At 40.8% G+C, this 14,001-nt stretch overlaps 1 protein-coding gene across 1 annotated transcript; it reads right to left on the bottom strand.

Annotated features, from left to right (window-relative positions):
* Positions 1–1,577: 1,577 nt before the first annotated feature.
* LOC139300179 (protein kinase C and casein kinase substrate in neurons protein 3) lies at positions 1,578–10,712 on the bottom strand. The gene is made up of 9 exons (XM_070923188.1): positions 10,653–10,712; positions 5,674–5,830; positions 5,201–5,436; positions 4,352–4,507; positions 3,560–3,735; positions 2,228–2,348; positions 2,071–2,141; positions 1,863–1,942; positions 1,578–1,687 (listed from the first exon to the last, which is right to left on the bottom strand). The coding sequence occupies exons 1-9, from the start codon at positions 10,710–10,712 to the stop codon at positions 1,578–1,580; spliced, it is 1,167 nt and encodes a 388-aa protein (XP_070779289.1).
* Positions 10,713–14,001: the final 3,289 nt, after the last annotated feature.

The raw sequence follows: 14,001 nt of genomic DNA, 5'->3' as shown, positions 1-14,001 counted from the left end.
GCCTGAGTATCAGGAGCAATTTGATGTTTGAACCACCAACCCAGCAATTAAATGACCTCCTGAGCCTCAGCCGCCCCCAAATATCCAGAACTCCAAAGATGTCTTATTTACACATAATGTAAGTGATAATGCACAACAAGGTGTCCCACAACAAGAAAATAATTAAGTGGAGGCACAGAAGGCCACAACTTAAAGTGGAGTTTCCTCTGCCAAGCCCATTATTCTCTGTATGAGTACATCAGAGTGCATTATTGTGATTATACCATCGAGGTTATGTTTAAATTTTCATACATTTTTAATGTCAAGTATTGTTGTCATAATTACCAGCAGTTTAATATACCTGTTAACGGTAAGTATTTTGTGGGTTTTACAATATGTGATAATAATAGGCACCTGCCAGCCAATCAGTATCTTCAGTGGCCATAATATATATCTTGTTAACTAGAAAACAATCATCAATACATCAATACTACTCTGCAACACTGCACATTAATTAAAAGACAATGCCTCACTTTTGAATTTCTATTTCTGCATGTGTTAAACCTGCAAGAACTGTTTTTATAACTGAATAACACTGTCATATATCCTCATCTTCTAAGTTTATATGGCAATCTTGTTAGCCAACAGTCACCTATTTACACAAGCATTAGCATTCATTTGGAGTCATGTTTCTGGCCACGTGATAAATCCCTCTGGGCTGAAAATATCTTACAAAGCTCTGTAGAGCTGTGGTTAACTGCAGAGTCGGGTGATATTTCCCTGGGGGCTCGTCACTACATGAGAAACCTTTCACAGTGTCATTACATAAGTTGTTAAGATGAAAATATTGATTATAGCCACTTGAAGTAAACAAGATACAAAATAAGACAGAATTGGAGTTCCTGGTGTTGATGCTGCTAGGCTAGAAGTTTCCCCCTGTGCTTGACACATAGAGATGAAACTTATATCAATCTTCTCACCTCATTGTGTATTTCACAGCAAACAAACATACTGTTCCTTTAAACCACAAAAAAAGACGAGAAATACAGGTCATATAGATATCAACACCTACCAAGCTGATTCCACTTGTACAGCTGCTTCAGATGAATTACAATCACAGTATTAGCGTCACTTTCTTCATATGTTGAGAGGCTTTGTGAGCATTTTAAAAGCAATGTGTTGAGGTGCAAAAAATAACAACAGCTCAAAGAAAATAGCAGTCCTGTAATGCAATGTCAGCACCAAATGGCAAGTTATGTAGAGTACTTTAAGAGCAGCATTTTATACCTTTTTTTGCATTAAAGCATTGTTTATCATATAGCTTCAATACAAGTGGTCTATGCATACTGTATATATTAAAACATTTGTCAAAATCCTTCAAGAGATTTTTAAATCCCTGTTTGCTAAAATATCCACCTAAGCGCGATCACACTCTCATCACAGACCAGATCTTTGGCTAACAGCTACTTTGTGTTGTTCTTTACAGCATTGGTTTCATGTTTCTGACATTTAGAAGTTTAACCAGGTTGTGACTTCACACAGTGAAATGAAGCATTTGATGTAACAAGATCTTTCATTTTCATGTCTAGACGCATTAACTACACCGCCTCGACATAGTTGGCAGGGTAAAGCCCCTCCCACCCATCGTCCTTCATCCCCCGACACCAGCCCTGATCATCCTCATCCTCGATCTTCAAAAACTCCTCACCTGCAGGGAGACAGTGCCATTTATTTTTTTGTAATTAAACAGTTTTTTAAATTTAGGGTTGCAACTGCCAATAATTTTCCCAGATATTAAATGTACTGTCATAGAAGAGTAAGAAAATGTGCTGCATACACAGTGCAGTTCAGTGAGCTGTGTATGATGATACGTGAATGTTTACCTGCTTTAAATGACAGCTCATCCGTCTCCTGGCCAACATAATCATACAGAGCTCTTACTCTCACTCCTCCAATCATCACACTAGAGGAAGAAAAAGAAACAGAAAGACAAAAAGAAGAGACAGATGGATGTTTGATCAGCCGTACATCAACAGCTACACAGCATCACATTTTGCACAAAACAATTTCCTTTGGGATAAATTTACTCACCTCCTCTCTATTGTTCCTTTCTTTTCTACTTCTTTCTTCCCTTTTTTGGGTTTCTTCTCGGGCGTCCATTCCTAACAAACATTTGAGCAAAATAATTAGAATTAAATTAAGAAGAATTGAACCTGACATTTGATTTGACAGACAAAAACTGAAATACCTGGAAGTGAGGCCAGTCGGTGGGCATGCCAGGCCCGTGGGTGTTTTTCCACCAGCGAAGGTCATCATGCTCATCGATGGCCATCAGGGTGTTGTGGAGATCATCATACACGGCCCTCACACTAAATGAGTGATGGAGAATAAATAAGATAACCCAAAATGAGCTTGATACATATTTTAGTGGAGGCAAAACAATGCAGAGCTGCTGTAGACATGTCTGCATGGCCGGGCTATAAACAATACAGACCTGGAACCCATTACGTATTTTAAAAGAACTTAAACTTTGGCTAGCATTTCAACCGCTTCCAGCCTCTTCACAGCAACTGACACTATTTCTTACTCAAATACTTCAACATTTCAACATCTATCACTGCTTACATATCAACTGACACTGAATTATTTAGTGCACGTACAACTATTTCTGGCATTTACATATTAACTCAACTATCTTCAACTGACATTTCAGCTGCAGTTCACCTGTTTTCAGCTCAACATTTTAGCACATACGCTTCAACAGACACTTCACACCCTTTCAGTGTTTCAACTTAAATGTGAAGACATTTTGCACAGGCAATTTTCAGCATAAAACAGCAGCACTAATTTTAACGGTCAGACTTGTCCCAAAACACCAGCTGAGAGAAATGGTGAATATTGTGACTTGTCAAACACTTTACACTACACTTCACTATTTTCTATATTAAAATATCAGCCTAAGATTAAAAAAACTCACAATTTGCTTGAAGTGGTGCTCATAATGCTTTACATTATAATCTGAGCATTATATAATAGATACAACATGCAGGAATGTAGGAGGTTGAATACTTCATGGGGCAGCTGTATATGTCATGGAACTGATTTTAATTTAACCTGCTGATGTTTCTCTAGTGGTTATAACTGCAACTAATGTTCATTCATATTTCTAATATACTTGCACTGCCATCCAGAGCATTTTAAGTAAATTGTTACCCCAAAATTAAGCAGATTCATAGAGTATATAATTTCTCTCATCTATCCCATATCCCCCTGTGTAATTAAGTAGCTGTGTTTCTTATTATTTCCTTTATTAGAGTAGAAGTGAGTCTCTGAGAAACACTTGTGTGTCATGTGGAGTGGAACAGCATTTAATGAGGGCTTAAGTAAGTCAAATTATGGATTTTAACATACTTAGCTCTAAATACACAACCAGACACAAGCTGGGGAAACCACAAGCAAAGAAAATATGGGTAACACTTTCTATGTAGAACACACACATCTAATATTTATCTAATCAGCAACTTAGGTGTTCATCATTTTCTTTACAACCAACACACACATGCAAAGCACTGGGGTTCACCTCTCATTGTTGGTAATGTCCAGGTGTTTGTGGATGGAGAGAAAGGCCTGTTTGAGGAAGACAATCCTCTTCCGCTCCTCGTCCTGCGATTGGTCAAAGATGGACTCCATCTCCTCCATGTAGCGTGGAGCGTAGCGGTTCACCTCCTCAAGGACTTTCTCATAGCGGGCACGAACCTGTAAACATTTAGACATGCGTTCACACACTGCTCAGGGACTCATTGGGTCTCAATGGATTTACATATGCATACACACTCACAAAGGTATAACAGGTTACACTACCCTGATCACTACCCCAACTCCAACCCTAGCCAAACTAAATGAAGTGTCTAAAATACTAAAAACTAAAATAAAACAAAACTGCAGATGGATTATTCATCATTTTTGTTGGGATGCGGTTCTCATTCTTCTTCCTCTTGGAAATTCACTTCAAATCTGAATTAAATATTCCTCACAAGCCACCATTTCCTCCCACTGCACTGAATTGTTGACATCATTGTTTGCTAGCTAGCAGCATTGTTCTTCCCTGCCTTTTGTTGGCATCGCTAGGTTTCTTGGAGCCACAGACTGTCAATCTGTGAAGTAGTCTGAAACAGCCTGAACTCGTCGCAAGCTTGTGTGTGTGCACAAGATACAAACAACTAGGGAACCCACTCACACAAACACTGCTGCACCACTACTTGTGGTCAAAAACACTCCACAGATGAAGTGATGGAACAGACGGAGACCAATCAACAATCCCAGTCCAAAATCATCAAAACCCGATGAAAATGAGATGAAACATGTTGCTTACCTTCTCGGCCTCCTGTTGAGCCACCTCTCTCTCCTCCTGGATTTTCTTCTGTTTGTCGATGGCGACGTCCGGGTTTCCCTGAGCGTGAGCCTCTCGCTCCCTGGCTGCCTGCTCCTTACGGCTCACTTTGTGGTACGCGCTCCTGGCTTTATCCAACTGTGGACAAATCAAAACATACCTTATCATCAGTTGTGGACGGATGAGGAAAATTCAGGACAAATGGTCGACAAAGGAAGGTGCGTCTGTCTACATGAACTTTACATGACGCCAACAACCATCTCATCCACTCAAGAGAATTTCAACATGTACGACTAATTTTGAAAACTGAGATGCACCTGGCTTTGAAAAGCATCTTGCTGATACCCAGAATAAAATAGTGGTGCATTAGGTGGTCTTAATATAGACCTTGAATTGAGGCCATTTACTTAATGAGTACCCATTTGTGATGTTGCAGTCACTTTTAGTATATATGAACTATTGATTCCCTAAGGGGCTCATGAATATTTTTAATGCAAATATGTACAACTGCTTTTGATGGATGTCCTTTTGTCCTTAGCTGCTCTGAAATCACAGAAAAGCACAGATTCAAGTGGCTCATTGCTTTTAAACTTTTGAGAAGTGGGTTTCTTGCTTTCTTGCTTGAAGGTCCCTGTCCACGGATACAGCATTCTGTTGAGTAAATGCAAAACTAGGGGCATCATCATGAAGCCAACAGCTATAAACAGAGCAGATGTGTGCGCTTCAATTTCAGTTGGACTTCAGTTGGCGCACAGTGGGTTTATCAGGCATTTTACGTCTTTGAATGTGACTGTCATCCAGAAGCGAACGTGGCTTTTGAAAGCTTCAGACCTTTTTAAGTCGTTTGGCCCACGGCTTCTGAGCTCGTGTAAAGCCCGTCTCAATGTCCTGGGACTCCTTGAAGCCTCCAAATAACTTCTTGTGGAAGGTGTCCTTCTGCCAGGTCCTGACCCGGTCTCCATCTTCCGACACCAGGGAGCGACAGATGGAGGCATGTAAGGAGGCCAGCCGGTCAGCGGAGGACAGAAAACACTGCCAAGCCTTCAGAAGAGATCCGTATAGAGGACCTGAGGGAAGAGGACGAAGACCAGGTACGCACAAATTCCTAAAATTGTCTTTGTACTTAAGAAACAATTCTGATGAACAGCCACAATTTATTGAAATATTTTTTATATATAATATATTTAAAACAGTAAATCCAAACTAAAAGGTACGTATTACCACCTCTTATCACAAAAAGGAGATTTTATGATCACAGTTCACATGTTGTAGACACTAGCTGCGGTTGCAGCTACCGTACTTACTGGAGTCCACCACTGGTTTCCACTTGTTGCTCCATTCACTGAGCTGCTGGGCGTACTGCCTCTCCACGCGAGCTCTCTCTTGGAAACATGCCACTATGTCATTACAGGCCTGGAAGGCATCTTCTGTTCGCTTCACAGTGCGCTGATAGTTCCCAGGCTGCCAGGACACAAAGAGAGAGGAAGATCGACAGTCAACACAAAATAAACAGGGGGAGGAGGGAGGTCCAATGGACGTTGTGCTTTAAAACCTGATACTAATATTCGATAACTAATTTTTGGATTGAAAAAGCCAAAATTGGCAGACAGTTTTGCCAGTATTCAATACAGTCTTTTAGTTTTTAGTAAAATTGTACATCTGCTCACAGTTTATTCCTGGCAACACCATGTAGACCATAAACAGATTCAGACAAACTAATTTAGAAACTAAAACTGAGCCCTGTTAACATTCATTTTACTAATTGTGCTACTATGAATAGTTCTACTAATAATAATATTATTGATTCAAAAATTATTAAAGTTACTACATGTGCTGTTGCTGTAAACACAACTACCATCACTGCAACAAGTACTACAACCTGTACTGCTGTCATTAGTTGCAGTAGTCCTTTTATTAGGACTAATACTGGCAGCAGTAGTCCTGCTCCAAGTCAACTTTTAAGAACAATAGTGTGCTTTTGCATTTTCTGTTTTACAGGAGGTTATGTGTCGGACTATTTCTTAGCCAGGTAGTTACTTTCTGGAGTGTCTTCTGGTTGCCTGGCAACAGTTTCCTTATGCTAAACTAAGCTAACAGGCTGCTAGCTGCAGCTACATATTTACTGTTCAGATGGGAGAATGATGTAGATCTTCTCATGTAACATTTGGGAAGAAAGTGAATAAACGTATTTCCCATTAAGGTGTGCCAATTAACCAGCATGCACAAATCCCTTAACTGGAACTAAATGGAATATAGCCATTATTAATGTTATTAGTCACACCTGTTATTTACTTGTCAAAATGTCCACCATTTTAAAAGGTCTATTAGCATTATTACCATTCCTGCTTCTATAAGAACTGCTACCTCTTCAGCATTAAACAGTCACTCTTCGGTCACAGTCAGAACAAGGTCCAGCTTGCATCCTCAACTCCTTTCACAGCTGTGACACCACTGCAGCCGTCTAAGGTCAACCCCCACGTGCCACAAGTGACACTTTACTGGCATTAAGTTTCCTGTGGTAGACTCTGATGCCGGGTGTGGTCAGTGGACATGAGGACAAGGCCCAGCCATAAAAAAACTGACGGAGAGGGAGGACAAGAGGGCAGCAGAGGCAAGGCCCTGAGTGTAATAACATATCTGAAGAAAGTGTGTTGTTTGTAGATGTGGTATTTGGAAATCTCTCTGCAATTTTCCTGGCAGCCACCGTCAGCTCCTACTCAGCACTCACTCCTACTCTCTTTTTCACTTTCTGTCAGAATCTGCTAGTCGCATTCAGACAGCTGGTTGGAAGTTTCTGGACACCATATATATTGTCATGTTGTGTTAAATCATCTGAGGCAATGCACTTATTGTAAATATCATATGTAAGAAATAGACATAAGTGAGCAGAACTTTCTCACGGCTGACATCTTCTCATGTCAAACAAAGGTGTAACTAATAACATCAATTATGGCACTCCAGTTAACGGTGTTAACTGCATGCTGGCTCGTTGTCATGGCGAACTAGGAAAGCTAAATATAACAGAGAGACACCTTCAGTGTGTTACACTAAGTACGTTATGTAGCCAGTGCACATCAGTTTGTTGATGGTTTTTAAATTGTAATGCTCTTTTTTATTTTCTGTGGCAAATTATCTGTAAGCTGATTCTTCTTCAGAGTAGCAACAACAGCTCACTCTTTGCTTCCCTCAGTGACTTACATTTGTCAGAGTATTCAAGCAAAGACCGAAATCCTGGAAGTTTTTTACAACTAATTGACAGGTCTTCAATCCTAATGGCACTCTTAATTAGTGGTTAATTAAACGCAGGTGCATCAGAAAGGTCGAGCAGTTAAGTCCAAACACGTTGGTAGTGTTAGCAGCTATCAGATATGCAGTGTGTTTTCTGCTACAGGAAGCTAAAGTTAGGTTAATCAATACGTAGGACATCTTCGATAGAACATAAAGTTGTTAACATTTCTTAATTCAATATCACACATTATTTTATTTTATTCACATTTCACAAAAATATTATCTTCTTGTGTTTCTGCTTTATTGTAACTGCATGTATGTGATATTGTGTATTTCCCATATAAATATTTTATAAATATAACTTGCTTTCATTTTAAGTGTCACCTGGTCGTCACATCATTTAAAGTGGTTACAAGTTTGAATACAGCATGCACAAAAATGTGCACCCAGACTGAAAAGGGGATTTATTTTCACATTAACAGCCTTTAAAGACTCAATGTGCTTTTAATGAAACTCTGTAGTTTCCTGATGCCTTAATCAGAATCAATTGGGGTACTTCTCATCAGTGCCCCCCGTTTCTCTCGCTCCTTCTTCCTTACTTTCTGCCTCTGTTGTGGTTTGCACTGACTCTCCTCACTCGTCTGAGAATTAAACAGAAACAGCTGAGGAATCCAGTTTGAGGCCAACGGCAACGCTGCAGAGACCCAGTTGGCCAATCTCTGAGGCAGATGCAAATCCACTACCAGAAAATCTGTCCAAGCAACAAAACGCAGTATAAGAAAATGGCCACGGTCCTCCGCTGAAAAATCACATTTCTTGTATATAACCGATCCTATCCAGACTGTGTAGCGTGTCAGGGCACAGAAAAAGTGCTGGCAACCACTAGCAGAAGTACTACAGCATCAGCAATAGTAATATTAGCAGTTATCAAGCTACTAATGATTGCAGTAAAAGTACTGAAGTAGTACTAGCATAGTGTAGCATAGGTGGTTGTACTAACCATGGCAGCAGTTATAGTTATAGTACTTATAATAACAGTAAAGAGTCCTAGCAGCAGTTGTAGTGGTCATAGCAGTAGCAGTAGTATTTATAGTAAAAGTAAACTATATCTATGCCAGATTTTATATTTATATCCTTCCAAAGTACTTTTGAACCAAATATAGATCAATGCACAAAACAAAACATCCATTTCATGAGACGCATCACAGCATTAAACATCAGATTAAGAGAAGGGCTGACAGAAATGTTTGTCTCCAAAAAATAAAGAGGCTAATCAGTCCTGTCAAACATTTACAACACTGTCATCTTTTGTTTTATACTTGAGAACAAACATGAGAGCCAGACCACGTAGTACCTTGTCTCTATATAATCTGTAGTGAGTAAAGAGGACAGTAACAGTGGAACATGGGACCCAGGACTACGTCCAAAGCATCACAGCAGCTCGTGTGTGTCTATTAGTGCAAATAGTACACTTGTATACTCAGAATGCACCGTAATTGCAACCCTCTTGAAGTGCTGGTTACTTTGCAAATACAAAACAAAAGAGCTTCAGTTTGCAGTATAATGACAGACAGCCCTTGAGCATGGCGGCGGGATGACACAGACAGGAACTGGCCTGGAAACACATCCAACACAACAGGAGGCAGCCAAAATTACAGGAGGGGAGAGATGAAAGTGGGGCAGCTCATCAAGGCCGACGGGAGACAAAGCCAATGTTAAAGCGGTAGCGCACTCAAATTAGATAGTCAGGCACTTTGAATGTTGGAAGTGTTTACAACTTTAAAACATGGGGGCAAAACAGAAGTGTGCCTTGTAAAAAGGGAGCAGAGCAGTTCACCAAATGGAAACGTAAAGTAGAACGATTGTTGGAATTGGAGTAAAGAAGATTCAGGCAATTTGCAACTACAAAAGTCATTTAAATTTAGAAAATAAATAAAATGAATAATTTTAAAAAGTTTTGCTGTCAGTGTAATTCATCATGTCCTGTGAATTATTCTCAGTAACATGGTGCAGTACGCTGTAGAGGGAACGATCCAAAGCTTCACTGTGAAATGTGTTTCCTGTGTCATTCATTTGATAGTTTTTCTTTTCTTGATTTTGTTAATGACGATTTATCGAGTATCTAACGTCCGTATCGTGTCGTATTTCCAAGTGAAACAGGATCAGCATGAATGTTGAAGAGATGCTGCTGCTAACTAATGAACATTAGCTCTGTTGAAGATTGATTAATGGGGCGATGTCATGATATTATTGGCTGAAATTGGTTGGTTCAAGCTTATGTAAGCACGTCATGTTTGTTCTACAGGAAGAAAACATGATTAGATTTTGATATAAGAATACTGAGAAATATATTTTTTGTCATTTTCTTGGCACATGTTGTTAAATAGGTGCACAACAGTCTCTTGCGCGACTTAGATGAGGAGATCAATACCATTCTGATGTCTGTAAATATGGAGCTGCAGCCAGCAGCCGGTTAGCACAGACTAACAACATGTGAAGGTGTCAAAAAACACCTGCCAGCACCTCTAAAACTCACTGATCAACACTGGAGTTTTCCTTCAACTCACTTTGGACAAATGAATGTAATCTGTATAGGAGCTGAATGGTTGTTCATACTGAAACTTTTCCATATCCAGCAGAAGACACAACAAGTAAAGCCATCATGCAGCGACACTGAAGCAGAACAGTGATGTCGCAGAGAGCAGCGGAAATGGAAAAAACGTGTCCTGGATCCCCAGACACACGACCCCTGTGCTATCCGTTCTACTTTGTCGAGCAAACACAGACAATCAAATAGCTAACGAGCTGAGCACAATCACAGAAACCTTCCCCGAGTAACCCAAGCAAGGCAGTTCAGAGTGTACAATGGTGACTGTTCACATTTACAAATGAAAGCCTTGTTCGCACTGATACGTAGCATGAACGACAAAACTGTTTAGTCTGTTTTGACTGGAAGGTCATTGAGACTTGAGGGACCAACGTAAACGCAGCTATTTCCTCTCTCAGAGGACACACACACACACACACACACACACACACACACACACAGTCTTACCATCCAGAAGCTGCGATTGTTGGCATCTTCGGGGCTGTTTTGTGATGATAGCGTCGACATCCTGTTCTCTGAGGGAGTAAAGAGCGTATGATTAGTTGAGAATATGGTATCACTCTGCCTTTTAATCTGCTCACTGACCTTTCTGTAATCGGCTTCCACGTGTAGGTAATGAAGGCTTTGGGGCTTTGTAGCTGCAGCACGAACAATGAAAAGTTATCTAAAGTCAGACGTTTTTAAAATGAGCCTCTTGATTCTCCTGAGAGGGACGATCTCAACCACGACGTTACATTTCAGTCCAGCAGAAGTGATCCCAGTCAGAGACTGTATGTGACCTATATTATACATGTTATTCTCAGGTGATTGACGTCCTCTTTGTTTCATGTAATTGAACTGTGAATGTTAACATCGATGTGGTTACGTTTACATCTGTACTGCTGCCAGCTACCATTGTACTGCTCGCTGGGTATTTTTCAGGCACTCTCGTAGTGTTCAGGTGTTACAGCTGACTCAATGTGTCGACATATTTTTTAATCAAATCGTAATTTCAATCTCAGCAAATTACTTGAGCTACTCCACCATCTTCCCACGTGCCCCCTGGCGACTGCAGAGGTAGAAGAAGTAGCCCCTGGGGTACAATTCTCTGTGGTTCACTGCTCTAATGTGAACCTATTTGAGGGTCTATGATATGAAAGCATTTGATATCCCCTCAGATAAATGACTGGTGCACTCTTGTAAGGAATATGAAGATATACAGCAGGTGTAACGTGTCAGTGAGTGAATGGTATAACGGAGGATCTGTAAACCTGTTAAAGAGTTGTAGTGGCTGTTGGAAGTTGGCGTGTACAATAAATCTGGACCAGGACGCGTACAGTAAGCATTGAGTATCCTCTCCCAGCATTCCCAGCTTTGAAACATGAGCTATCCTAAAATAAACTGGGGGTAATGGTCAACACATCCTATCATTCACACTCACTTTCTTCCCATGCTGGTGGCCTTGTCTGCTTTTTTATTATAGTGAAAAGAGACACTCTACGTCAAACGTTCTGTCTAATCGAAGTGATCCACAGACAGTATTTTGGATCTTTGAGTGAAACTTTTTGCTCGTGTGGTTCCACTTCCAAAAAATAAACTTTTCCAGTTTAAATATTTAAGCACACAGCAGTTTTTGCCTTCTGGTGTTTCAAACCCTCGATGCACCCGGAGCTGAACTCCACCCAGACACCGCCTTCGTCTTGCCTGTTTTTCCTCCCTGCAGCCATCTCTCCCCGTGGCTCTATGAGGCGCACAATTAGATTCAATGATTTTCCTCCACATTCTGCTGTTCACGGGGCGTCACATGCTCCACAAAGAGCATAATGCCATGCCTCTCCCCGCCTGAGTCTTCCTCAGCCTGCTTCTGTCGTGTCTCTGCAGCCGTATTGTGTACTGTCTCGTAGATTACACAACCCTGAGATCTGCAAGAGGTCAGAAAAATAATGAATCGCCCCCCCTATTAACCCTTGACCTCCACTTCCTGTCCCCTCGCTGGCTGGCTTTCCTCGGGGTATGACTGTGTCCGAGTTTTCACAGAGGAACGTGGGGGTGGGGGAGCTCTGCTGTCCCTGACATCAAATAATTTGGTGCATTCCTGCAAATTTTACTAAGTAGTCTCCTTTAGACACAAGCAAAGTAGAAGATTAACCCCGTAAGTACACAAGAAAGTACAGACTCTGACTTCCCATCTACTATCTCAGCGGTGACCTTCTTACATGCCTCTCAAATATGATTTCATGCTCTTTATGAGCATCATGCTTCTGTCTAAAGTATGCTGAACAACTTCATATCTACTGGAATGAATATGATGGCACCAAAGGCCTTTCCAATTTGATTTCATATAATCATTATAATCAATCTAAACATCCTCTAAAGGGCTCTAGGATTGGCTGTACTCTTAATATGTAAATAACTGTAATATGAATTATTTAGAAATATATAAATGAAGCAAATCGTAGTTGTAGTTCTTTGGAAAAAGCCTGACTGGAACGTCCTCCAATTGGCTCTCTGTGTGGTGTGATATCTCCATATCACTAACTTGCTGACTTTCATTGAGCTACAAAAGTTAAGAGCAAGTGGTAAAATATGTATCATGTACATATAGATATATATATATATATATATACCTTTCATTTGTATACTTCTTCATTGTCCTACAAGCACAACACACTGTATACTGTATAAGTAACCACCTACCAGCACAGATCTAACTCCACCATGGGTCCTCCAGACTTTTTATAATCTCCTAGAAGGTCAGACAGGAAATTTGTTCTCTCAGTTTTCGAAGGTCCTGTAGCGATCCGGTTAAACGAGTCCTTCCAGAATCTAAAACTCTAACTTCACATGTAAGAAACTTTTTAACAACGAGCAAAAACTGAAGCTCATTTGAGTTACGAGAGCCCATCTGGAGCCTCCAACCAAGCAACTCTTTCACCCCAGTATCCTGCACCCACTCTGGCACACACACTCACTCCTCCCCCTGTCCCCGTTTCATCTGTCACACATAACTCAGCACACACACACATTACATAGAGGAAATATATAGTAACAAATGAACACTCAGAGCAGAAATAGGAGCTCAATCACTCCATCGGATCTCTCTGAAATGCAGCTATACGGCCATGGAGGGCTAACAAGTTCCTTACCTCTCTAAATGTGGGGCCCTCTCTGCTTCAACCCCCTTTTTCTTCTTTTGTTTGGCAGATTAAAACTTTTTTTTCCAGTTCAATCTTTTGCGCAGACTCTCAGGCTCTTTTTCTCTCCGTCTTGTCTTCCTTACACTTCTCCAACTTTGATTTTCCACTCGTTCTGGACACTTCTGCTGCTACTCTTCCCCTTTCTTTGGCCCACTGTTTGTGTCAGATGAGTTGGCTTCTTTTTTTTTTTCTCCCTCCTTCTCCTCCCTAACACCCTCCCCCCTCCCTCTTTCCTCGTCTCTCTCTCTCCAAAACAGCTGCAGGGAACTTATTCTCTTGTTCTTTGTACTTCACCACTTGTTGGAGATCTTCTCTCTCTTTTTCCGTCTCATTCACTGGCTTCACCTCCCTCAGCGTAGTGTCAATGAAGTGTGCCTCATTGTAGTTTTCTGGTGTTTGTTTGTGTGTGTGCACGACTTGGTGAGTCAGACCACAGCTGAGACACCCAACCAGAGTCTGAGTATGTATGTGTTTGTGTGTTCATTGGTCTGTTAACTATGTTTTACTATTTTACAAAGAAGCACAAAGCAGCATGACCAGATAAGGAAAGCCCGTCCCTCTGTGCTCGTCTTTATACCCCCTCTTTCCTCCCCTCAACATTCCCTCGGGACACTTCGTCA

The sequence above is a fragment of the Enoplosus armatus genome, chromosome 17, assembly GCF_043641665.1.
Source record: "Enoplosus armatus isolate fEnoArm2 chromosome 17, fEnoArm2.hap1, whole genome shotgun sequence".
Lineage (NCBI taxonomy): Eukaryota > Metazoa > Chordata > Actinopteri > Centrarchiformes > Enoplosidae > Enoplosus > Enoplosus armatus.
This window is presented reverse-complemented; position numbering and strand designations above follow the sequence as displayed.